The sequence below is a fragment of the Hippocampus bargibanti genome, linkage group LG09, assembly GCF_051943395.1.
Source record: "Hippocampus bargibanti isolate YZ-2025 linkage group LG09, ASM5194339v1, whole genome shotgun sequence".
NCBI lineage: Eukaryota > Metazoa > Chordata > Actinopteri > Syngnathiformes > Syngnathidae > Hippocampus > Hippocampus bargibanti.
In genome coordinates this window covers 10,541,485-10,567,132 of record NC_142742.1, presented here as the reverse complement: position 1 = coordinate 10,567,132, position 25,648 = coordinate 10,541,485, and the positions used below count along the sequence as shown (strand labels likewise).

General features: G+C 40.3%; 3 protein-coding genes across 4 annotated transcripts in view; 2 read left to right on the top strand and 1 right to left on the bottom strand.

The window, feature by feature from the left end:
* eml5 (EMAP like 5) overlaps positions 1–19,227 on the top strand; it is a 39,990-nt gene extending 20,763 nt beyond the window's left edge. For both annotated transcript variants that reach the window (XM_089005252.1, XM_089005251.1), the window contains 33 exons: positions 606–712; positions 787–905; positions 999–1,185; positions 1,301–1,406; positions 2,723–2,816; positions 4,562–4,662; positions 4,749–4,942; positions 5,097–5,208; positions 5,337–5,464; positions 5,686–5,827; positions 5,882–6,034; positions 6,121–6,252; positions 6,343–6,431; positions 6,899–7,075; positions 7,151–7,352; positions 7,423–7,549; positions 7,761–7,775; positions 9,110–9,118; positions 9,584–9,662; positions 9,888–10,017; positions 10,093–10,191; positions 10,329–10,349; positions 10,433–10,606; positions 10,691–10,899; positions 11,082–11,239; positions 11,790–11,904; positions 11,994–12,182; positions 13,093–13,265; positions 13,503–13,665; positions 13,746–13,849; positions 14,040–14,193; positions 14,926–15,026; positions 15,110–19,227. In XM_089005252.1, coding sequence (XP_088861378.1) covers positions 606–712; positions 787–905; positions 999–1,185; positions 1,301–1,406; positions 2,723–2,816; positions 4,562–4,662; positions 4,749–4,942; positions 5,097–5,208; positions 5,337–5,464; positions 5,686–5,827; positions 5,882–6,034; positions 6,121–6,252; positions 6,343–6,431; positions 6,899–7,075; positions 7,151–7,352; positions 7,423–7,549; positions 7,761–7,775; positions 9,110–9,118; positions 9,584–9,662; positions 9,888–10,017; positions 10,093–10,191; positions 10,329–10,349; positions 10,433–10,606; positions 10,691–10,899; positions 11,082–11,239; positions 11,790–11,904; positions 11,994–12,182; positions 13,093–13,265; positions 13,503–13,665; positions 13,746–13,849; positions 14,040–14,193; positions 14,926–15,026; positions 15,110–15,146 — 4,100 coding nt within the window. In that variant the 3' untranslated portion in view covers positions 15,147–19,227. The remainder of the gene's footprint in view (positions 1–605; positions 713–786; positions 906–998; positions 1,186–1,300; positions 1,407–2,722; positions 2,817–4,561; positions 4,663–4,748; positions 4,943–5,096; positions 5,209–5,336; positions 5,465–5,685; positions 5,828–5,881; positions 6,035–6,120; positions 6,253–6,342; positions 6,432–6,898; positions 7,076–7,150; positions 7,353–7,422; positions 7,550–7,760; positions 7,776–9,109; positions 9,119–9,583; positions 9,663–9,887; positions 10,018–10,092; positions 10,192–10,328; positions 10,350–10,432; positions 10,607–10,690; positions 10,900–11,081; positions 11,240–11,789; positions 11,905–11,993; positions 12,183–13,092; positions 13,266–13,502; positions 13,666–13,745; positions 13,850–14,039; positions 14,194–14,925; positions 15,027–15,109) is intronic.
* A 23-nt stretch (positions 19,228–19,250) lies between these two features.
* Positions 19,251–22,312, bottom strand: isca2 (iron-sulfur cluster assembly 2). The gene is made up of 4 exons (XM_089005244.1): positions 22,157–22,312; positions 21,795–21,960; positions 21,208–21,323; positions 19,251–21,132 (listed from the first exon to the last, which is right to left on the bottom strand). Exons 1-4 carry the CDS (start codon positions 22,228–22,230, stop codon positions 20,958–20,960), a joined length of 531 nt encoding a protein of 176 aa, XP_088861370.1. The 5' UTR covers positions 22,231–22,312; the 3' UTR covers positions 19,251–20,957.
* Positions 22,313–22,492: 180 nt separating this feature from the next.
* On the top strand, positions 22,493–25,595 carry LOC148893625 (NPC intracellular cholesterol transporter 2-like). The gene is made up of 6 exons (XM_089005245.1): positions 22,493–22,708; positions 22,953–23,042; positions 24,125–24,232; positions 24,301–24,473; positions 25,110–25,280; positions 25,333–25,595. The coding sequence occupies exons 2-5, from the start codon at positions 22,964–22,966 to the stop codon at positions 25,191–25,193; spliced, it is 444 nt and encodes a 147-aa protein (XP_088861371.1). The 5' UTR covers positions 22,493–22,708; positions 22,953–22,963; the 3' UTR covers positions 25,194–25,280; positions 25,333–25,595.
* Positions 25,596–25,648: the final 53 nt, after the last annotated feature.

The window sequence follows — 25,648 nt, the reverse complement described above, 5'->3', positions numbered from 1 at the left end:
CACAGGATACGTTTTTTCTGTGAGTGAGCAGCGGCAACCACACGCGCCAGCGTTCACTCAACTCTGAATAACTCATAGATAGAAAGCTCGCTAGCTAGCTAATAGATAGCTAGCGAGAATTGTATTTCTCTGAACCAGCACTCCCGCCTGACTCCTTTCCACTGTTCTGCTTCCAACAATCTTATTGTCTTGATGTGTTCGACCGTCGTACTGAACTGTTCCCTACTCCATAACATTGAAAGGCATCCCTTCGATATGGTTCAAAGTCTTAAAGCCCAATTGCATTGTCATTGCCAACTCACTATTTTTGCACAGACTCACTGTAACTGCGCCCTTGATAATTAAAACCTACTACGACTGTCTTTGCTTTTCATTTTCCTAATGGACTCCGTGAGGTGCCCTCCCTTTAGCTCTAAATCCAACTTATTGCCTTTTCTTGGCTGAGCGTCATTGTGCAGCGTAAGCTATTACTATATGTAAAATGGTAGCATTTACTCAGATAGCAGTTCATTTTGCGTATGAAGACTTTGAAAGACAAAGCTATTGAAACTATTCATGTTTATTATTAGCAGCTTGGTATACTGAAACTATGTCTCTGTTTGTAGAGACCTTGGCAGACTCCAACAGCGAAGAGTCAGACTCGGATCAGTCAGATGTGCCTGAGATGGACTCTGAAATTGAGCAGGAGACACAGATGACATATCGAAGACAGGTTTGTGTTTTACTCAGGGCCTGCCATTTTTAATTTTACTCGGCAGACATGTTCAGGTTTCTGCATAAATTCAGGTTTATAAAGAAGATCTACCTCAGCTCAAAGAGCAGTGCAAGGAGAAGGATCGAGGAATCGCAATGAAGAAGAGAGAGCGTGCCCCTGGGAGTGGTTTGAAGTTGCACTTTATTCATGGGTGAACTTGCGTTATAATATGTTCAATTGCTCAAAGAATTGAGTGACAAATAGACTCCCTCTGAAACATTTGTATTTCTTTTTATTTTCGCAGCTACCGGGGATATGATTGCAGAAGTAATCTTTTCTATACCCAGACCGGTGAAATTGTCTACCATGTGGCAGCTGTTGGAATTGTGTACAACAGACAGCAGAACACCCAACGTTTCTACATGGGCCACGATGATGACATTCTCTGTCTGGCCATCCACCCCCTCAAGGACTTTGTAGCAACAGGCCAGGTAGCTGTTGAGTTATGTGTAAATACATCAATATTACACTGCTGGTTGTCTGGTCTCTTCATTTAAATGCAAAAAAAATAAAACTTGTGTTCATATATAATGTATGGCTATCCAGGTTGGCCGAGATTCCTCCGTCCACATATGGGACACAGAAACATTAAAACCAATGTCTGTGTTGAAGGGTTTCCATCAGCTCGGTGTATGCTCTTTAGACTTTTCGGGTGAGTCACTATCAACCGCACAAAATATGAATGTTTCCATTGAACTTCATGTTCACTACCTTTTGTACTGTATTTTCCAGTGTATGAGGTGGACCGGAGTGTAAGGCCACCCCCAATGAATGGTGTATTTTCAAACTTTTTTCATATTTAAGGCGCACCGGTGTATACGGTACACCTTCAATGATAATAAGGCGCAGGGTCATCTTTTGAAGAAAATCAAGGATTTTGGGTGCACCTTATACACCGGAAAATACGGTAATATGCTGTTAGGAATGTATGCCTGTTGATTACAGTCCTACCTGTACCTTTGCGTCATCAGAAACGCAATATGCACTTTACGTGGGTCGAGGAAGAATGTTTGGGAGGGACTTAGTGACAATCGTGTCCGTGCATCTGCAAAGTTGTTTTGAGTTACAGTGTTACATTGGATTTTGATTTAATCCCATTTGAAACACCAAACATGGTGCAATGGAGTGGTTTTATCTTTCACAAACATCTCCATGAAAGGATGCTGTTATTTCTCAAAAATGTTTCTACCTCGTCCCACCTCATTACGCTCGTGACATGAGATGATAAAATGCGCCCCTCAATTCTGAACCATATTTACCTTTTAAAACACTCTGCCATGTGATATCAGGGTTTTTGTTTTTTGCATTCACATTAAAAGTCTCATTCATTTTTGTCACATTTCTTCATCAAGGTTGGATTTAACAAAAAAAAAATGATTTTGCCGTTTTGTATACATGTATTCTGAAGGTAGCCTATGATTCTGAAAATAGAAATTATATACTGGTAATGAAAGTAACTTATTTTAAAATACAGTAAAGTCTCGTTATATCGATATCGGTTATATCGATAGTACTGCTTATTACGATACTATTTCTATGAACGCAAGGAGAAAATTTACATGCCGCAGGATCAGATATATCGATAGTCTGGTTATATCGATATTTTTTCCGACTCCCGAGAATATCGATATAAAGAGACTTTACTGTATGTCTTGTAGACAATAAAAGCCATGTAAAAAATTAATTTTGACAGCTGAACAAGCGCAGTGACATTCATCCTAATGATTTAATCTCCAGACAGATGTCTTGAAGTATTAGTTTCAGAGTTGGGTATTTTCCCTGCTATACAGTAGCCGTCCTCATAGTAGAAATTCCTTTACTATAATTGGCCCCCATGCAGGCATCGCACATTTTAGGTATCAATCTATTGCACCAAATTTCTCTTTCCGTTCAACCAACACCTCGAGACACTGCAACTCGATCTACAGTATCTCTGCCAATAACCCAGGTTTGATTGACATTCCACAGCTGATGGCAAGCGCCTGGCTTCAGTGGGCTTGGATGACAATCACATCATTGTGCTTTGGGACTGGAGAAAGGGGGAAAAGCTTTCAGCCATGTGGTGAGTGTGATTCCATCATTGTTTACAACACAGGCTGCTGCTATCCGGAAATTTAAAGAGCTCAGATAGTCCTCGTGTTGAAGTTTTAAGATTATTGGAGCTTCTCTTTTTAAATATGGACATTAATAAATGTGGATTAAATTGGAGCCACTTTGTAGTGGCTAGATGACAGTGTGATTCATGGTTCGCAGTGGGAAGAGAGGGAATTGCCTTTTAGATTAAGAGGCTGCTCCACTGCGACACTTAAACCTGCCAAGGTTTGAAGAGTTAGATTCTGCCCCAAGGCTCCAAGTGTATCCATAATGAATGAGTATTACTTTCAGTGCTTATCTTATAGAGTAGGTCAGATTTTATTTTGACAAGGAGACCATATTTCCAAGGTACAACTATGTTATAGAATAGCAAATGCGTAACCAAAAGTAAGGCATAATGAAAATCTAGATTTAAAAGTTGTAACACAGAATCACTGATTGTGACTAATAGCTGCCTTAATACATTTACATAACCACACTGTGGGAGATATGTAACTGCAAAATGTCCACATATCAAAATATATAGTATACACTGTATTTTTCCATCTTTGTTGCTCAGCCCACTTGATGTTAATATTTAGTCTTATCCCAATTTAAACTGACCCTGACACGTTGAGAACACTGTGTGTTTTTTGCTCTTCTGTTGTCTCCAACTGAAAGTGCAGAGACAGCTTGAAGCACCACTAATCTGCTTTGCAGGCCTTATTAGGTACTATGCAATGCAATTGTGAGAAAAAGGGCCTGGGAGTTGTCTTCGGCTAGGATGCAAAGAGTGGGCGTGCAAGGATGAAGCCTCATGGTATACAGGGAGAAAGATGGGCAAATAACGTGTACTTTTTTAGCTCTGTGTAGGACAAAAATGGTTTCTATAAATCTAGCTATCCATTTTATATAGTCCTCATCCCTATGGATGATTTAAGCAGGTTTGTCAAATGTATTTCATACAGGGCCAATACACGTTGATTTATATAGGAATTTAACAACTGAAGCTGTAACAAAGCACTTAACATGGACAGCCATCATATACAGGAAATAAAGCAGTCACAAAGATAGTAGAAAGCACCAGGGAGTGAAACTAAGATCATATACCGGTAAATGTACTTTGTGTCATCATACTCCGTAGAATCCCCATGCATAATAAGGTTTCTTTTTTTTATGTTATTGATTTTTTTTAACACAGAACCCCAGAACTGTGAGGTGAAACTCTTGACAAACATGCTGCTAACAAATAATTAATAAAACATCTCAGTTTAAATGTTTAAGAATCTGAATCAGAAAGCCTTTAATCGTCCCACAATGGGGAATTTTGCAATTTCATTCAAAAGAAAAACAAAACATAACTTGGCAGAATCATCACAAACTGATGACGTAAATGTTGTGCCCTGGAAGACAAATTGTACTTTTTATAGAATCCAAACTATGAAACATTTTTAAGATGTCTTGACGTTGACCTATTTGCCATGGGCAAAAATAAGTTGAACGTTTTTAAATGAAGTGTGACGTCTGTGTGTGGCTTTGTCGGGTGCCCGCTCTAATTTTAGTATCATACTGTCCTGTCCTGTCAACAGGATTACACAAAATTAAGGGAGTAATTTCCATAAAAACTGAGGGAGAGGTTGAGGTTGGGCTGAGGAAGAACACATTTTTGTATAATGTAGATTTTTGAACACATCCAGTCGGCTTCATGAATAATGAATACTGTTTTGTTTTCAGTGGAAGCAGGGACAAGATTTTTGTAGTGAAAATAAATCCTTACCTGCCTGACAAGCTCATCACTACCGGTGTAAAACACATGAAGTTTTGGCATAAAGCTGGTAAGACCGTCTGAGCTGCAGTGATAACGAGCTGAAGTCTGTCTTCAAAGCGATGCATCTGACAGGGTCTACTCTCACTCTCTCAGGTGGTGGGCTAATTGGGCGCAAAGGGAGCATGGGGAAGACAGAGACAATGATGTGTGCCGTCTATGGTTGGTCGGAAGAGATGGTCTTCTCAGGCACATGCACTGGTGACATTTGCATCTGGAGGGACATGTTCTTGATGAAGACTGTCAAAGCCCATGACGGCCCTGTTTTCAGTGTGCATGCTCTCGAGAAGGTAATGATTTTTATTCAATTGCAAATTGGAACAATTTCAAATAATAAATGACCATTAATAATCCTCCTGGAGGGGTGCACTGTGCAAATGTATTTCATGTCTCCCAGTGACATGTTCATTCCGCTTTGAATATGCCATTACACTTTCTGTGCAGGGGTTTGTGACTGGAGGGAAGGATGGTATAGTCGCACTCTGGGATGACACATTTGAAAGATGCCTGAAGACCTATGCCATCAAGAGGGCAGTCCTAGCTCCAGGCTCCAAGGGTAATAATGGTCATCTTTCACAAGTCATATTCACTATTCGCTCCAGATACACTGACAACATTCGGTGAGTCTAGCTATAAGGAATTCCCTTGGTGTCCTGGCATGACTTCTTTTGTTCCATTCTTTAGGCTTGCTTTTAGAAGACAACCCATCCATACGTGCCATATCGCTAGGCCATGGCCACATTCTTGTCGGAACGAAGAATGGAGAGATTTTGGAGGTGGACAAAAGTGGCCCCATTACGCTACTTGTCCAGGTGAGATGGGAAAGAATATTCTGTTCAAAAAACTCATCCGTTATATAACGGGGTCTTCAACCTTATTAAAACAGAGATCGACCTCTTGGTTAGTGATTAACTCATTCACTGCCATTCCTAAATTTGCAAACTATCAGATCATTCTCGACAATTGTACAAGGTACAAGCAGCACATTCTTTTTGGTCTTTGAAGTCTGACGTTCTGTTGTTTCGTCATGCAGGGTCACATGGAAGGTGAAGTCTGGGGCCTTGCCACCCATCCACACCTCCCTCTGTGTGCCACTGTCAGTAATGACAGAACCTTACGCATATGGGACCTCTCCCTTAGTCACTGCATGTTGGCAGTGCGCAAGCTCAGGAAAGGTGAGTCACCAACTGATGCATCAATCCTGGGCAATTAACAAAAATCCTTCATAGGTGGCCGTTGCTGCTGCTTCTCCCCTGATGGCAAAGCCTTGGCAGTCGGTCTAAATGATGGCAGCTTTCTCATTGTGAATGCCGACACCTTGGAGGACCTTGTGTCCTTCCACCATCGCAAGGACATCATCACAGATATCAAATTCTCCCCAGGTTTGTGGCTCCCTAGTTATTGTCAAGTCCAGCTCTGGAAAACAGGACTATAATCCAATTAGTGGTGTTTTCTTTACTCTGTTCAGGTTCTGGCAAGTACCTTGCAGTGGCATCAGGAGACACATTTGTGGATATTTACAATGTATTGAGCAGCAAACGGGTTGGAGTGTGCAAAGGATGCCTCAACTCAATCACACACTTGGATTGGGACAGGAGAGGTAAATATCCTTTGTTCTGTTGACGATCGTTGTGCGGTACTGCTCAATAACCATCAAACACAGTGACACAACGGGCCCTTTAATTCATAGGGAAACTACTCCAAGTCAATACTAGTGCCAAAGAGCAGTTTTTCTTCGAGGCGCCTCGTGGGAAGAGGCAGACCATCCCTGCCACAGAGGTAAGATGGGAGAAGAAAAACCACCGGACCAAGAGCGAGAGGAAGTTTGTGAAGTGTTAAACAATATCTATCTAATCTAAAAATATATATGCTTTATCGTTCATCGTCATTTATATAATAGTTTGAGCCATCCTACCTGACGTTGGGCATGAGGCAGAAGGTAGACCTTGGACTATCGTTAGCCAATTGCAGGGCACATACTGTGTACCATACACGACCATTCACATTTACATGCACAGGAATGAGTAATTAAGCTACAATTAATTCAACATGTATGCTTTTGGAAAGTTCGGAGGAAGTCAGTGTCCCTGACTACCAAGTCTCTTGCCCAATGTCAGTTGAGAAAGGCTTCGGTTCACCCATGAATCTCGTGACGATAATCGGTAAATAAAATGGATGGCAGGGTGCATCCGTTGGTCTATGAAGCAGAACATCATGTAGTAAATACATTTCTCAATGTGTTTTAGGTGGAGAAGGTTGACTGGAGTTCGTGGACATGTGTCCTAGGTATATCGGTCGAAGGCATCTGGCCCGTGATCAGCGAAGTCACAGAGGTGACCTCTGCTTGCCTTAGTAATGACAAGAAGGTGCTTGCCACAGGAGACGATTTAGGATACATTAAGCTCTTTACATACCCTGTCAGGGTAAGATACAATGCTCCACACACAGAATAGCTTTATGTCACTGTGACTAGTTGATGAAAGATGTTTCATTCATAGGGCAAGTATGCAAAGTTCAAACGCTATGTGGCTCACAGTACACATGTTACAAATGTGCGCTGGGGCCATGAAGACAGCCTATTGGTGACGGTTGGCGGGGGGGACACGTGCCTCATGATTTGGGCCCATGAGCCCGAGACCCACAGGGAGCTCAGACAGTGTGACAGCGAGGAGTCAGACATTGAGAGCGAGGATGATGGAGGTGTGAGAATGGCATCTTTGGCAAGTGTCCCCGCGCCTAGAATTTCGATTTCAATTTTGTTTTTCATTAGGTTATGACAGTGATGTGACAAAGGAAAATGAGATCAACTATACCATCAAAGCCTTATCCACCAACATGCGTCCCATGACTGGTGTCAAACCTCATTTGCAACTGAAAGAGCCTTCATTGGATGAGAGGTATTATGTGAAGCTATGGGAAAACTTTCAGCGTATCAAATAACATTTTACTCGCATCAACAAGACCTCTTTTGTCAATGTATTTTTCTTATCTATAACATCAGCTCTATACTTGGCCTCCTTGTGAAATAACTGGCACCTTATCTGCTCTTCTTCCTTGTAATGGCTGCAATCTGTCATTGTCCTGCTTCCTTCTTATTTCCATTTGAAGACAAGGTGTGGTCAGGTAAGATCTTGTGTTTCGTTTGGGTGCATTCAAGATAGTATCGGTAGCACTGACGACATACCGTAATTTGCGGACTACTGCTAATACTGTGATCAGTTGTTGTGCAATACTGAGTCAGTGAAATGAGACGTCCAAAGAGTGTGACACCACTAAGGCCACCTTACATATTATTCTTTTATTTCTATTACTTTGTCTTATTTGAAATAATTGTCTTTACCGGTGGAATTAACAACACACACACTTTCGTTGTCATAGCACAGAATGAGACAAAAGGTTTTTTTATTTGATTTCATATGAGCCAAACCAATAATATAACCACCAGTGACCAGATTAACTGGCACTGTAGACACTTTTTTGTGTCTGTCATAGGATGCACTAGTCATTCTCTACTTGAAGCAACCGCTCTGTAATTACACATGAATATAACCAATTTACACAATATTTCGCTTCTGGTCTGAACCTAGCAAAATCTATGAAATTAGCAAAATCTATGAAATAAACAAACTCTACAATTTAACACAACCATTAACATAAAAAGCTTCACAACATACAGTACCTCTTATTACCTAAAGTGCCTTACGTATGAAAAACTATTAAAATAGGTTCATTAATATTCTGCCTAATAAAATGTTCAACAGTCTTCCAAGCCAAACTAATCTAACTATACCTTCTATGGATCATGATTTGTGCACTGAGCACAACCAGACGCTAACTGATAAGCTAACGTGCCTTAAAATAAAGTAGGGATTGTACTATACTGTATTGACATAGTTTAGTGTTATCATCAAAACCTATTAATCTAGTAGTAGTAGACATGTACACATAGTCAAACCAAATGTACTTAATAAATGACAGTCATGTAAACAGTGACAAGGAAAATTCTTAAAATTGAATTTTGACCCAATGCTCAACCCAAATTAAAAATCTTTGAAATTTAGCATGACCTATCTGTCTTGCGTGCTGGAACTACTTTGAATTGGGGATCATTTGGCTCCATTCCTTAGTTGGAGTTTGTCAAAGTATGATCACTGGAATTCGAACCAACCTCAAAATATATCACATTATGAACCCAAATGAAATGAAATTCTTTTATGGAATCACTGAAACAGTCTACTATGTAAGCAAAAAAAGGAGATTGCACAAGGCAGCGGATGTCCTTGAAATGGACTTTGGTTGTCATGGTTACAGCATGGTGCTGACTTCTGTGTTTTATGTCCTCAGTGGCTGAGGTGTTGTTGAAGTGCATATCCACTGAGCAGCAATCAGTGAGTACTGTGTCAAACATTGAGTAATTCTTGTTTTGGTTTCTTTTCTTTGTTATTGCTTACATTCAGAGGTTCAAGGTAAGATCATTGTTATTTGTACACATGCACAACATAACGCTCAATTGTCGATTAACATCAGTTAAACATGTCCCTGTTCAGCAAACAATGGCTTTCATCATTTTGTCATTCATTAAGTTATTTTTGACTGAATATTTGTGCACTGTATTGTATTGATGGTTACAATTATACAATTACACACACACACACACACACACACACACACACACACACACACACACACACACACACACACACACACACACACACACACACACACACACACACACACACACACACACACACAATTATACAATGTGGACAATGTGGACTACCACTAGCAGATACTGATCAAAGTATGTTTAGTTATTTATTTATGCTTAAGTTTTTGTCATCACAAAAAAAGATTTTTTTATCCTTAATGAGATACACTGGTGCAATCAGAGTGTTGATAAGCAGCATTTGTAACGCAGCAGTGTGTTTCAGACCTCCTGTTAGCAGAGCCCTGCCACAGCCTGAGAAGCTGCAGACCAACAACGTTGGTAAAAAGAAGAAACCCATTGATGTAAGCGGAACTTACTTCGTAAATAGGTTCCTGACAAAAACTGTATGAAAAACTGCTTTCTGGTACTTTCCAGTACAAAGAATGATTAAAAATGCTCATATCTGAACTGATTAGATATGTAGACTGCTGAGACAACCTCTGCAGCTGCCTATGATGGAATGGTCTTTGTTGTCATGACAACCACTTTTCTGACTTTCTGACCGCCTGCTCTGACTTTCTCCGTAGGATCTGGTGTTGGAGCTGGTGTTCGGTTACCGTGGCAATGATTGCCGCAATAACGTGCATTATTTGAACGAGGGGTCGGACATCATTTACCACACAGCCTCAATTGGCATCGTGCTCAATTTGACCACATGTAGGCTTTCACACAGATATCATTTGACATGACTGTAACGAGAATAACAGCTTGTTTGTATATATTCTCTTAAAGCCTGTCAAAGTTTCTACATTGAACACAGTGATGACATTCTGTGCCTGACAATCAATCAACATCCAAAATTCCCCAATGTGGTGGCAACTGGCCAAGTAGGTATGTTTGAGAGGCGAAGGCTTTTGCCTCAGCAACGGCTCTTCTTTCCCTTTTCTCGATTGTGCTATTGAATATCTTTTGAATGATACGTAAAAAAATGATTTCATCAATGAAAGTCTTGTTCTCTGTACTTTTAGGTGACACTAGTGACATGTCAGGTAAGTGACTGGAAAAGGTGCCTCGAGGTTTAAAAGAAACAAATCCACATTCTCATTATGGCCACGTGCTCTCATTCCTTCAGCCACATCTCCATCAATTCACGTGTGGGACGCGATGACCAAGCAGACGTTATCTGTGCTGCGCTGTTTCCACTCGGGTGGCGTGTGCTCTGTCAGCTTCAGTGCCACGGGGAAGCTCCTGCTGTCTGCGGGCCTGGATCCGGAACATACCATCACCATCTGGAAGTGGCAGGAAGGTACAAGCTGATCTCACACGGGACAGCTCTCATCCAGACTGACCTGGATTTGCCATTTAGGTGGTCTTGGTCTTTGTCTCTCAGGTGCCAAAGTGGCCAGTCGAATTGGTCACACACAGCGGATCTTTGTGGCCGAGTTCCGTCCAGACTCGGACACTCATTTTGTCTCTGTGGGGATCAAGCATGTCCGCTTCTGGACATTAGCAGGGCGAGCTTTGCTCAGCAAGAAAGGAGTGTTGAGCGCCATAGAGGACGCCCGCATGCAGACCATGCTTTCTGTCGCTTTTGGAGCGGTAAGTGACTTGAGATCATTGTTCATCAGCAGCATTGGCTTTGCCATTGATCCCAGAATGCTTTTGTTTTAAAATGCTTCTTTTACCGCATTGTTTTTCACGGATGCTGCTGAACGGATTTTTGCATTGCTTGCTCTGCTGTCTTAGACCACTAGATTAGTGCAGATTTGTTTTCTTTTCAGAATAACTTGACATTTACAGGTACCATAAGTGGGGATGTATGTGTGTGGAAAGAGCACATTCTTATCAGGATAGTGGCCAAAGCTCACACGGGTCCCGTGTTCACCATGTACACAACATTGAGAGATGGCCTCATTGTCACTGGAGGCAAGGAAAGGCCGTAAGTTACATGCCCTTGTTACTCATTTTTGAGTAGTCCCAAAATTCATTAAATTACCGTATTTTCCAGTATATAAGGCGCACTAGAGTATAAGGCGCCCCCGCAATCTTCTTCTTTTCCTCTCGACTTTTCCAAATCAGTGTCCTCCATCTTTAGAGGTTTGATCCGCATGCCCCCGCAATGAATGCTGTATTTTTTTCCCATAAGTAAGGCACACCTTCATTTAATGAAAAATGTTTTCCAAATATAATATACTGTATACATATATCAAAGTTTTCCAAATCCACCACATTATACGGCGCTACAGTAGAGGCTGCTGTTACGCGCTACTTCTTCTATGGGGGGAAATGGAGTCGTGGCTTCTAATAGTAGAATAGTAAGACCTGTTGTGGCTCAATATTACTTCACATATAAGGTGCACCGGCATATAAGGCTCAAGGTCATCTTTTAAAGAAAATTAAGGCATTTGGGTGCACCTTATGCACCGGAAAATACGGTAGGCTAATGCTGTGCATGATTTTTTGTAAACATTTACTGTTGTCCTCCACAGGTCAAAGGAAGGTGGAGCTCTCAAGCTGTGGGATCAGGAACTGAAACGCTGTCGAGCCTTTCGATTGGAAACTGGACAGGTCATTGACTGTGTGCGTTCTGTTTGTAGAGGAAAGGTAACTGTGGAAAAACATAATGCTTGATGATGTCATTCCGCAAAGATCCCTTCTCTATCGCGAAATATTTTTACTGTTTGTTGTATCAGGGTAAAATCTTGGTTGGAACCAGGAATGCAGAGATTATTGAGGTCGGGGAAAAGAATGCAGCATGCAACATCTTGGTGAACGGTCACATGGACGGGCCAATTTGGGGATTGGGAACACATCCAACCAGAGATGTGTTTTTGTCTGCTGCAGAGGATGGGACCGTTCGACTATGGGACATTACAGAGAAGGTCACTCCTGTCATACTTTGGCGATCAAAGAAAAAAATGAAAATTAAATTAACTAATGGGAAGAAGTAGGTTGCAAGAGGGCATTCAGGTTTTTTTGTGTTAAAGCTGCTGCTGCTGCATGCATCCAACCCCTGTTTAGTGATAGAAAATGGATTGGTGGGGGAAAATTCTATTTATCGTGTTGAAATAAGGTTTTTATTTGACGCGCTTAACTCATTCGCTGCCATTCCCAATTTTTTTCAGGAATTGAAAAATGTGACGTGACGTCATTCACAAATTTGTTTGAGTTTTGGTTTTTCTTGCGAGGAGTGCCAATAAAGCGCTAGTCATACCTCTGGCAATGTTTTTTTCTATTCCACGAGGGGGCAGCGTTTGCGTTTTGTCTATGTTAGCGCTTTGTTACAGCTTCAGCTGTTGTTAAAGTGCTGTATAAATCAATATGTATATATTGTATTGTATTGTGTACAACAGCCCTCATTTCAAGCTCAGATACCTCCAGACCCATATAACTTCAGAATTAACTCTTTTTTTCTTGATGAAAGAAGAGAGTCTAAGGTTTCTAACGCTGTATTGAATGTTTATATAGTCCTAAAACTCAATATTCTGTGGGTCCTGCAATTTGAGTAAAAAAAAAAAAAACCCTGGCACTGGAGTGAACACATTTTTGCACATCGTCAGGCAGTGAATGAGTTAAGTAGAATCAGGACATGGCCGGTCCCTTGGATAAAATATTAATACATGGATCAATTCCGCATTAAATTGGATCTTATTGTAGGTTTGAAACTCATACATTTAGCTGTTCATACTGGCATTTCAAAAGATGACAAAGTTAGCCATTGGTGGAGTTTTGGGGCTCTTGTCAAACCTATAACGACTCATTATAAATGTACTTTTACTTATGGCTCAACAGAAGATGCTGAATAAGGTGAGCTTGGGCCACCCGGCATGCACCATCAGCTACAGTCCTGAGGGAGACATGGTGGCCATTGGCATGAAAAATGGCGAGTTTATCATCCTGCTTGTTGCCTCTCTGAAAATCTGGGGCAAGAAAAGGGACCGCCGCTCCTCTATCCAGGATATTAGGTGAGAAATGGAAAGTGGGCCAAGAGCCTGGTCTTTGAGAAATGAGCATGTGTGCGAGTTCAATAAGCATTGACCAAGTCGTGAGAGTGTATCTTGAAACATAAACTACATTGATTAAATTGTTGGGTCATGTAGCCCTGCTGTGAAGGAGTATTTTCAATTTGTGTCGATGTATCCTGCTTAAGTGGCTTCTTCCATACAGTGGATATTTGTGAGAGCACCACATCTCTCTTGTAGGTTCAGTCCAAATTCACGCTACCTGGCTGTCGGATCTTGCGAAAGCGCCGTAGACTTCTACGACCTGTCGCTCGGACCGCAGTTAAACCGTATCAACTGTTGCCGGGACATCCCTAGCTTTGTCATGCAAATGGACTTCTCTGCGGACAGCATGTACATCCAGGTGCGGCTCCCTCGGCTGTACAGGTGAGGTAAGACGACCCAGGGGCCGTTCCCGTCTAAAACTCTGTATTTTTGAATCAGGTGTCCACTGGTGCTTACAAGCGGCTGGTGTACGAGGTGCCGTCGGGGAAGCAGGTCATGGAACAGTCCCAAATTGACAGGATTACCTGGGCCACCTGGACCAGGTTAGATGAGATTTTACCAGCACTGCATGTTGAAGTGAATATTCCAATGGTTTTTAAGAGGATTGTCAAGTGCATTAAAAAAAATATTCCTGGCAGAACTTATTATTGTACTGTATATGGTAAACCTACATGGAAATCTGTGTGCGTGGAAATTGCTGAGTGTTCTTCCTTCTTCCATCATTGTCTTTAGCGTCCTCGGGGACGAGGTGGTCGGCATCTGGTCACGGAACACAGACAAAGCAGATGTCACCTGCGCCTGCGTCTCCCACTCAGGCCTTAACGTAGTCACAGGCGATGACTTTGGAATGGTCAAACTCTTTGACTTTCCGTGTCCAGACAAGTTTGTAAGTACCATGATAGTACTGCTATGTCTGAATCAATCTAGAGTGAAAAAGTTGTGGAGTGATTTACTGCAAGTCCACTAGAGGGTACCATTTGTCAGGAAATAACTGGCCAACCTTTCTTAATGATGTCCATTTTTTTCTTGAAAAGTCAGTAAATCTCCAACAAAATCCATTTCTTCTCCTCCTTCAGCCATTGTGGGTTGACAAAACCGCTATTAAATCAACACAATATATTTACTTATTCATCTCGCTATCGATACAGTGTGCTAGCTCTGGCCAGTATGCTCTTGTCACTAGCGGCTTGGGATCAGAGCAGTTTTCGCAGTAACTAGTAACTATCCAATCATTGTTCGCGAAAACTCTGACGCTGGCCAGCGCCTTCAAGAAGGCATTGGTACCGCTTTTGGGTTGCCAACTCGAAATCGGATTGGTTAGAGCAACAGTGTGATCGACACATTTGATGCCACATGGCCTGCAGAACTGATTGTGAAGCCATTCAGATAGATTTCTGACCCTTGTAACAAATAATGGCTGAAATGTGATTGGTTATTTTTAGGCTAGCAGAGAAGGCTTTGCAGGCCTTGACGGTACACCACTGTGTGTGTGTGTGTGTGTGTGTTTATATATATATATAAAACTTCTTATAATACTTGGTTATATTGCATTTCTATGTTATTTGGGAATATGATGGGGGTTTTTCAATATATATTTTGGCATTACGTTTCATTTCAGGCTAAACATAAACGCTTTTTGGGCCATTCGGCTCACTTGACAAATATTCGTATTACAAATGGAGACCGCTTCGTGGTGAGTGCTGGTGGAGATGACAGGAGGTATGACTTGAAATTATTACTCTCATACTATATGTCCCATTCCACAATGAAATGTTCACATTGTTTCATGTGTACTTTTGCAGTCTCTTTGTGTGGAGGTGTGTCCACGCCCCCCACTGAAGGTGATCACCTCGCCTGTCACCTTCCAGCGTGTTTCTCCAGTCGAGCGCAAAGGATGCGGGAGGGGGCCTGGCAGGGGTTAACGAGAGGAATAAGTGTGGCGCTCACTTGTTGCCTCAATAATAGATGCATTCACACAAGCGCATCATGGTGTGAATTGGGAGCAAAGGTGGCGTGCATTCAATCAGTTTGTATGTGCATATCAACTAAGGCAGTGGTTGGTCCCCAACTACCAGGATGTGGACGGGTGGGACATTTAAAAAAAAAAAAAAAAAAAAGGTTGACGTCATATCACTCATTTCGATCGCATGAAAAGAGTAAGTCCGCAATAGAGCAAATTATTCCCCCAAAAATTGAGGAAAAAAACTTTTGAGATCTTCCATATACAGGTCCAAATGACCACGCTAAAAAAAGACTCTGGTGGTATAAAAAGTCTCCACATCCCTGTTCAGATGTCAGGTTTTTACATAAAAAAAACTTGACAATTTATCTCAGAATCTTTTCCACCAAGATCCTATACGACTCACACTATTGTGGTTGCACAGGTGTGCACACACTTTTATCACACTGGGGATAGGTTTGCGCTCAGAATTAACCAATCATATTCAGCACACACCTGCCACGATTTAAAGTGCCGGTGACAAACCCCAAATAAAGTTCAGCTGTTCCAGTTGACATTTTTCTTCTGAAATTGTTGGCGTACCATCTCACAGGAAAAGTCATTGTCGTCAGAGAGCTTTCACAGTATCAGAGGGATCATGAAGAGGTACAGTCAGGAAAAGGGTACAAAAGAAAATAGAGCATAATAGTACAAATACAGTGGTACCTCAGTTTTCCAACGACTCACAGTTCGAACAAATCGGAGTCCGAACAAAATATTTGAGATATTCTTGCTTCGTAGTTCGAACAACAATCGGAGTTCCAACGCCGGTACGACGTGTGAGTGCGTACGCGAGGGTGGGATGCTGAGCGTACGGGTGTATCGCTCTGTTCGTGACCAACTGTTGTCGCTAGCGGACGTGCTGCGTTTTGCTCTTGCGTTTAATACAGGTGTACGAAGAGTTTTAGCCCCTAATCATGCCTCCAAAGAAAGTAAGTGCTGCTACAAGTTAAAAAAGAAAAGTAGTGTGCACAACTATTGCATTTAAGAAAGAAATAATGGCAAAATATGAAGGAGGTGTGCGCGTGTCTGATCTGGCTAGGGAATACAGCATGGCGAAATCTACGATCAGTACGATATTAAAGAATAAGGAGGCTGTGAAATCTAGTGATGTGGCTATGGGAGTGAGAGCAAGTGTCATTGGATAGATATTTTAACAGAAAAGAACATCCTGTAGCCGAGTCATCCGAAGCAAAGAGATTTGAACGTGTGAGCACCCCTCAGACAGAAGAGCTCCCTGAACTTTTTATGGAAGGGGACTCTCCTTCCAAATAATAAATTTCCTTCCTCTGTCCACCTGCGCCTTCTGCTGACCACCACAAAGGTAAAAAATCCTATTCATAATTATTTTCTTTACAAACGTACGATTAGCCTGGGTTACATTTATGTTTATGTTATTTGTGTCTTTGCCATTTGGCTTAACATTTTCTGAGATATACATTGCTTTTTATGTGTTGGTCAACATTTTAATGTGCAATTTCATGCATAAAATAATGTATAAAATACTGTACTAAAAAGGTAAACATTCAGGGTGTTGGAACGGATTAAAACGATTTACATTATTTGTAATGGGAAAAATGGTTTCGGTGTTCGAACAGGGTTCTGGAACGGATTATGGTCGAGAACCGAGGTACCACTGCACCGACAACTGATGAAAAGATGAAAGAAAATGTAGTTAAGGTTCATCGGAGGCTAACTGTGACAGTGCTGGTTGTTTAGAGAAGGTGACATAGCCAAGTACAATAATAAACCCAATGCATAAATGTTTTTTTAAATTCATTTTCACAGGTAAGAAATTGTGTCACCAAAACCTGGCATTTGAACAGAAGGGGTTAATTCTTTATAGACAAGGTAAGAGGTAATATCAGCAGCTGTACCAAAAAAAAAAAAAATGGTATCGCACTACAAGTGATTGTCACGCGCCCATCCCGTTTTGGGTAATTTGTGACCAAACTTTGAAAACAGGTGAGCCGTGGCATTCGAAATGCAAGAGCAAGGGCACTTTAAAGTCAACTCTAGTCAACAGCAGCATCACGTCAAAAGTGAAGTGGCTAAGAACTGGTGAATATATCTTAATTCTTCTTCCACCAATGCAATTTTAACTCATTCACTGCCATTCACAAATTTATTCGGGAATAGAAAACATGACGTAGAGTGCCATTCCCGAATTTGTTCGGGTTTTGTTTTTTTCATTCTTGGGTGCTGATAAAGCGCTGGCCACGGCCTCTGGCTTTGTTTCTTCTTTTCCACAAGGGGCAGCATTTCCTTTTTTTCATGTTAGCGCTTTTTTCCAGCTTCAGCTTTTGTTAAAGCACTATATAAGCCAATATCAAAGTCAAAGTCAGCTTTATTGTCAAATATGCTAATATGCATGACATACAGCACAGATGAAATTACTGTCCTCTCAGACCCAATATGTATGTATTGCATTGTATTTTGGACAGCCACCCTCATTTCAAGCTCATATAACTCCAGACCCATATAATTTAGGAATTAACTTTTTTTCCTGATAAAGAAGAGAATCTAAGGTTTCTAACGCTGTATTGAATGTTTATGTAGTCCTAAAATTCAATATTCTGAGGGTCCTTGAATTCAAGTGACAATGACAAAAACCCTGCCACTGGAATGGACACATTTTTGCACATCGTCTGGCAGTGAATGAGTTAATCAGAAACGCATGCTTAGAATAGTTGGAGGCTCATAAAGCACATTATCGCAAAGATAAACAAGTGCAGGGGTCCTAATTGCAACCACTGCATTGAGCATAATGATGAGTTATGATTTTGAATTTGTTTTGATTCTAGTCTGTTAATGAAAAACCTGTCCGTGGCACAAACAAAATGTTGGGGACTACAATTTTAAAGCCCCTAACCCACTGAGCGGCGAACGATTGTGAGAGGGAATGTTGCATTCTTGTCAGCGGTTTTTTCAAGTACACAATTGTTCGCCTGTGCTTTTCGAGGGAGTTTTGAACATCTTCATAAATTCCTTGCGGGGAAAAAAACAGTTGAGGAACATATGCGTCCTTGAATGAACCCTCACAAACTGACATCAGCACGCGTTTTGTGACCAACGATAGCAATTTTTGCTCATTAGTGGGATAGGGGCTTTACCGGAATGCGTTATTGTGCGAAAAGTATTTCTGTCGCACAATTGAAGGCCTATTGTTTACTGACAATGCCATTAAACAAAATACATATATACATGTAGCAAACTCAATTCGCCTTAATGTGTTATGATCCACCCTTCCTTTTTTTAAAATACATATTTTAATTTTGGAGCACATTATCATTTGTATGTTGTTTCTTTTTGCTGATAATTCCAAATTGTGTGGCCTTCCTCCTGAATGTAACATCCACTATTAAGTTCTGGATGTCAGCATGCCAAAGCAGACTATGCACTGTACACCCGACCCAGTCACTGTGTCACCTCTTGGTTCGTTTTTGTGCTTGTGTTGTGGTGCAGGTGGTTGTTGACTGGTTAATCCCGCTCATTATTTAATTAATGACTTAATATTAATATTTGTTTGTGGGTATGCATGGAAAAACAACCTGTCTAGAACATCAACCCTCCCCAGAAAATAACTAAGTTGATGTTCACCCACTTTACAGTGCGCTGCTACAGTGTATTATTATCACATTTTCATCAATATGAAGCGTGTAAGTTAGCGTTTTGTGTAATTGGACATATGTAACGGAGTTGTACACCCATCACACATACTACTTAATGGAATGTTTTATTTTAAGCAAAAAAAAAGTGCAAAATATAATATAAGACACATATATTCAAGACACAATCACACACTCTACACATGTATACAGTATGTGTGTGTGTGTGTGTGTGTGTGTGTGTGTGTGTGTGTGTGTGTGTGTGTGTGTGTGTGTGTGTGTGTGTGTGTGTGTGTGTGTGTGTGTGTGTGTGTGCAAAGAAATACAAACGTTGATTTTTATCAGTGTAAATATCATTTGTAAATATTGTTTTTGTATCTTTTTGTGAGATGTTTCCTAAAAGGCCGCTGTAATTACAAAAAAAAAATAAAGAAAAAAGAACAAGGGGTTTTAACCCATGAGTGTATGATGCCATGATGTGTGCAAATAGAAAATGTTATTTAACCAATGTGATGAAACTATCGGTGCTCAATTATGAATAAAAACATTTCCTTGATTGCTTTTTTTTTTATCTCGCTCATTAAACTTTTTTTTTTTTTTACAAATAATCAACTGAGGAAATTTTGGCTGTTCGTATATGATTTACCACTTTTACCTCAGTCGCCTTTTTACATTTCTCAAATGCAAATTTGTAAAGCAATAAGTGCTTGGGTTATCCTTATAAGTCCCACGTTTGTCTTTTTAGAAAGTTGGCACCAACTTGAGCAAAGATCCATTATTTTTAATATAATTTATTTCTGATCATTCTGACGTTGACGGTTTCATTGCTTGTAAGTCCTGTTCCTGGTTTTTCTGTTGCATCCTACACCCAAAAGAGTGATTTACAAATATGTTGACTGCAGTGAACCGATGGCAAAATATTGATGTCAGAGACAATTCAACAAAGTCCCATTGTCCTACATTTTGATTAACATAAGGATTGAAGACTCCAAATTGACCCTAACTGTGAGTGTGAGCGCAAATGCTTATTTTGTTTCTCTGTGCCCCCCAAATGGCAGGTTCAGGGTGTCCCCCGCTTACTGCCCAAAGACGGCTCGGGTTCCTTGTGAGGAACAAAGAGTTTGGAAGAAGTATGAATAAATGAGTGATATAATTCTATAATTTCGCAATTGGAAGAATATGAAGAGTAAATATCTAGGTTTGACCATTTCAATGTTGATCAAAAATATGGAGGCTGAGATACAGACACTCCCCAACTTAAGAGATACGTTCCGAACGGTCGTTCGTAAGGTGAATTCGTTCAGAGGTTGCTTCAGTGCTATATTTGTATGGAATTTATGTTTAAGGCTTATATAAATATGTATGTTTAACACTTGTAACCGGCAAGTAACCTTTATTGGTTTGTACTGAAAAATAATAAAATATATGCTCCATAAAGATATGTACATGTACAACTGGAGAGAATACTACATGTTAATGCAAAAATGTTCGTATGTACCACTGTTCGTAACTTGAATGTTCATCAGTAGGGGAACGTCTGTAAACGGCAAGCAAAATGCTTTTTGGGGCATTTCAATAACATAGATGTATCTCCACATCATGCTGCTAATATCTAGTTCTACTTTTTCAAACGAGTTTGAATCACTGCACATCTCCAATCAATATTTCCTCAGTTTCTCAAAAAATCACAATCAATTCCACCCAACAATCCATTATGTCAATTGCTGCATCAAATGCATTTCATTAACCCCCGGAAATTCAAATGTTTCTATTTTATTTGCCGTCACATAAATACATTCATTTGGGCTATTTACATATTTTACATGCATTGCAAATCTGCTACAAGATACTGTTGATTAGAGTGGTGTTTTGCCAGCGATGACTGAAATTTAAAGGTCGTCTCTGTGGGTTATGAGGGAAAAACACTTGTATGGCGCATGAAACTTCTTGTCTGTTTTACACTTGCCAACCGGCAAAATCTATTTTCTCTATATGAAGTGAGCAGCACTACACATGTTCTGCAGACCGACAGTGCCGTGTCATTTAAAGTTTGACAGAGAAGGAGCTTCCACAGGAACAGCCGTGATCAGCTCGAGGATTCTTGAGCACCTGGAAGGTGGCACGGATGAGTTCTTGGCTGAAATCCACTGTGGCTCCTTTCACAAACTCTAGGCTATCCTGGTCCACAATGACCCCCACTCCGTCCTGTTCGAATACTCTTGAAAGCACAGAAACGTGGAAACAGTGTATATTGAGAGAATTCAATTATTCAAACCGAAAGGGCATGCTGTACCTGTCATCTTCGCTCCTGTCAGCATCAACCAAAAACTTATATTGGAAGCCGGAACAGCCTCCGCCTTCCACGCGTATTCTTAGGTACTCTCCTTCCACCATGATCTCACCAAGTCTCTGAATTAAAATAACCACAAATCTTTCGAGGTCACCATTCAAATTCCGCTGCAGATAAAATACTAAAATGGTTCCTCGTTGTTTGACATTATATTAATCTGCTTCACGTTTGGAAATATATTGGCCTGACATTTCCAACCATTTTAAGGGTTGCAAACAGTTTTTCTTGACCAAAGAAATTTTTACTATTCAAAATTTGATGGGCAAGCTATTTCTGGCCCTGCGAAAGACAAGCAGTTTGCCACACCTCACTCATTATCATGACTCCACTGCCGGTTACAATATTCACGGAAGTCGCTCTTGCTATCGGCCCATATACATGTAGGTCGAACGCCACCCCTGGTCGTGTCAATAAAAAAACAAGAAAATAAATGTATGATACATCTCTCCTAATAACTCTTACTGTACGAGAATAGAAGAAAGATCTTTCAAGTGCATTAATGCAGTTGTAAATGCACAATCGCTGCTCACCTTGACACACGACTCGGTGAGGTGGACCTTTTCATCAAGATCTGACCTCTGCTGGCTTGTGGCGCTGCTGAAAGGTCGAAAACTCGCATTGGAAATGGTTAGAGAGCTGCGGAGAGGCTCGGGAAAGTGTTGTCTCGCCGCCAGGTTACCGAGGAGCGTAGAAGCCCTGCAAAACATCACTGTTAGTCGTGCCATGGTGAACACGATCAAGTACTGTCAACAATAACACGATGATATCGTGAACGGGCGAGCGAGCGAACGTGAGCCTGACGTTCAAAAGTTACAATTTTTCATCTTTCATTATCAAGGTTGTAAAAACATGTATGCAGATGTCATCGTGAAAGGCGAAAGAACAATTTTACCTGGCAAAACTTAATAATTTTGACTTTGACGCAGATATCATTGCTAGTCCCGCTCGTGACATCTTCCATAACATATAAAAACGAAGTTCCGCCTTGAGTAAACGGAAAGATGCTATTGGTCAGTGCCCTGGTCATTCTTAACCATAGACTATCTATTTCTATGTTCTTAACGTACTCGCTGGATGACTGCAATACGTAAAATGATTGGTTGATGTACCTGCCAATCGTTATCACGTGAGTATGGAATTAATACCCTCTCTCTTTCCGTCAGGCATAAAATACAGCGTTTTCTTATTTCTATCAATAATAAGCAACTTATAAACGCTTAATTATAGGAATCTTTGAAATAGTAATTTATATATTTAGTATTTTAACATTTTATCAGAGTTTTAGTCTTAATCTAGAAGAGATCTATCCTCCAAGACCAAATTTTGAGTAAATATTTTGTTCCCATTCTTCGGTCTCGTGATCTGACGAATAAAGCGTGCTTGCGGGTTGCTTGAGCCCATCCTTCACTCTGAAGCCGCTCGGGACGTCGGACAAGAAAATCTGGTACTGTACTGTTTAAGTTCTCACGCGTTTCACCGTATTCTACTTGTCTTTATTATGTTTAATTCAAACATTAGGTCCCTTCTTGCCAGTACAAAGGGTATCCGTGATTGTGCGCTTTGTTGGAAATTGACTGTCTCTTGTTTGTGGAGAAATCAAATTGATCACAGATTGAACACTGCGTGCTACAAGAATCCTTGAGGTTGTATTTTGTCCGCAAGTCTAAAATGTTTTTTTTTTTTTTTAGGTCGTCTAAATATGGATTTGACAGCATGTGTCGTTTTGCTCTGCTTAATGAGTCTCACCTGTGCGGATCCAGTCAAATATTTTGACTGTGGTAAGTTACTAGTGTTGAACTTTCAGTCGTATGGTCCACTTTTATTAATATCTATATTGCACTTTATTTTAATACTCATGCAATCGATTTTCAAACGACTGTTTTTGTGACTGTTGGAAATTCCATAAATATAATGGGGAAAAGTCTGCGTAGTATATTGACTAAGCAGTGACACGTACACACCTGGTGACTGCTATCCACGAGGTGTTTTTGATCTAAAATATACAAAATAAATGGGGGGGAGAAATCACACAATTTTTTATTGTTAGTTTTTGAAGAGTTTTATACTTATGGGTCAGTCTGACCCACAACATCACAATCGAGTAAATTAAACAAATGTGTTTCGAAGCAAACGAATAAACCAATGAATGAATGAAAGCAATTAAATGGAATCTACAATTTGAAGTCTCTGATCTTACTGATTTGTTTCTATAAGCACCAGAATATCCCATAAATATGGATAATGGTGTATGTCTCCTGGTTTTGGGTGGGGGACTTAAATGTATAGATCATTTGTCATTCCCAGGCTCTCAGTTAATAATAACAATACGTTTCATTTTAAGTGCCTTTCAAAAATCTCAAGGTCACTTTAGTCACAGGATAAGTTTTTCTGTGGGTGAGCAGCGGCAGCCACACACGCCAGCGTTCACTCAACCCAGAAGTAACTCTGATAGAATATTAAGAGAAATAAGTCAAATGGATAGAACGCTAGCTTGCAAGCCAATAGATAGCTAATAGCCAGCCAGCCAGATAGCTATTGTACGGTATTACAGAAAAGACAGACAATTGACTTAGCACAATATTTCTTACTAATGTGAATGTGAGATCTTTTTTTTTTTAATGAGACATTTTACATTGAAAAAATAGCCAGTTTTAAACTTCAGTAAGTATAAGATTAATCCAAAATATGAGAGAAAGCTTAATTAACTAAATGTGGGGGTGGTATGTACTGTAAGATAAATGCAACACATTTAACCCATAACGGGCCTGATGTGTCAAAGTTTTAAAAATAACAAAACTTATACAGGCACAAAGCCTCCTCAGAAATGATGTGCAATCCACTCACGTTGTTTTCTCTTCAGGCTCATCATCAGGCAAGGTGATCATTGTGGACATTACTCCTTGTCCCTCTCTGCCTTGCCAGCTGCATAAAGGACAGTCCTATAGTGTCAATGTGACTTTCAACAGCGGTGAGTGATTTTAATTGATTAGGAATGTCTTCTCACTGTTATCTTCATTTTGTGTTTGTTTTCTGTAGCTGTGCAGAGCAATACAAGCAAAGCCGTTGTCCATGGTGTCATTAGCGGCGCTCCTATTCCCTTCCCGATTCCCATTGCTGACGGTTGCAAGTCTGGAATCCAATGTCCCATTCAGAAGCAGGGGAGTTATCATTATATGACCACGCTTCCAGTCAAGATGATATATCCTTCGGTAAGTGCACAATTAGGAGCACTCTCATTTTGTCTGTGTGCTTTAGATTCTACCACATTTACACTCAGAAACTGAAGATAATGATGAAAACGTGCTATCTTTTGGGGTTTAGCTAGTACCAATCCCGGGTATATCAGTATCAGGCTGATGCAACCGTATTCCAAGGTATTGGATATTGACAACGGCTGGCATGGTAGACCCTTTTCCTTCTTCACGTTGGCAGGGTTGTCATAAACCTGTTTGCCCGCCACCCCTTTCTCTCTTGGAGATGAGCAGGTGTGAGTGCGACTAATTGATCTGAATCAACATATATCTGATCAGGTGTGGAATCATTTTTAGCTTAGAACCTTTGTACCTATTTGCGTTCTAACAGTACAAATGGTAAGTGTTCCAATATGTACATTGTCATTGGATTGGATTGGATATGCCTTTATTAGTCTCACAGTGACCCACCCTTGACCCAATGACAAGCCATTGCACTCTTAAAGGTAGAAATTTCACCCCCATTTTCTTGACTGTGTCCGCATTGGATTGATTAACTCTGGCAAAATGTCATTTTCACCTCTTTTTACTTTTGAAAACTACCTTTACAAAAGGGTTCCAGTTTCACTTTTATTTTATTTTTCTTACTTTTAGATGAAGCTGGTTGTGGAGTGGGAACTGAGAGATGACAACAATCAAGATTTGTTTTGCATTAAGTTCCCTGTGCAGATTGTTTGAAACAAGTGATCTGCTTTTTCTTATGTAATCTTGACCAGTAAAAACTAAATGTAAATGATTATATATATATATATATATATATATATATATATATATATATATATATATATATATATATATATATATATATATATATATACACAGATACTTGTTTTACTGACTATGCAAACTGATTTTATATTGCATATTTTTGGCACAGTTTGATTGTACTACACCAGTGTTTAATGTTATGTTGCAGACAATGCAGTATACATTTGTTAGAGACGCTTAATTCAGCCACTACGTTGTCCTAATGGCTGAAAAATAGTCTGAATTTACACAAACATTTCAAGCTGTTCAAACTTTTGTAATTTCTGACTGTCTCTGTGCTATTGAGGAATTGCAAACTGTAAATATAATAAATAAAGAATTACCAATGAATTTGAGTGCAAACTGCAGAAGAAGAAAAAACACTG

Coding starts and splice junctions, on each gene's coding strand:
- isca2 (XM_089005244.1), bottom strand. CDS start 22,230: ATGTTATGGAAGATGTCACGAGCGGGACTAGCAATGATATCTGCGTCA. Junction 21,324..21,794: donor TCACCGAGTCGTGTGTCAAG/GTGAGCAGCGAT, acceptor ATTTTAATTCAG/AGACTTGGTGAGATCATGGT. Junction 21,133..21,207: donor GACAGGAGCGAAGATGACAG/GTACAGCATGCC, acceptor TGTGCTTTCAAG/AGTATTCGAACAGGACGGAG.
- LOC148893625 (XM_089005245.1), top strand. CDS start 22,964: ATGGATTTGACAGCATGTGTCGTTTTGCTCTGCTTAATGAGTCTCACC. Junction 23,043..24,124: donor AGTCAAATATTTTGACTGTG/GTAAGTTACTAG, acceptor TTTTCTCTTCAG/GCTCATCATCAGGCAAGGTG. Junction 24,233..24,300: donor CAATGTGACTTTCAACAGCG/GTGAGTGATTTT, acceptor TGTTTTCTGTAG/CTGTGCAGAGCAATACAAGC.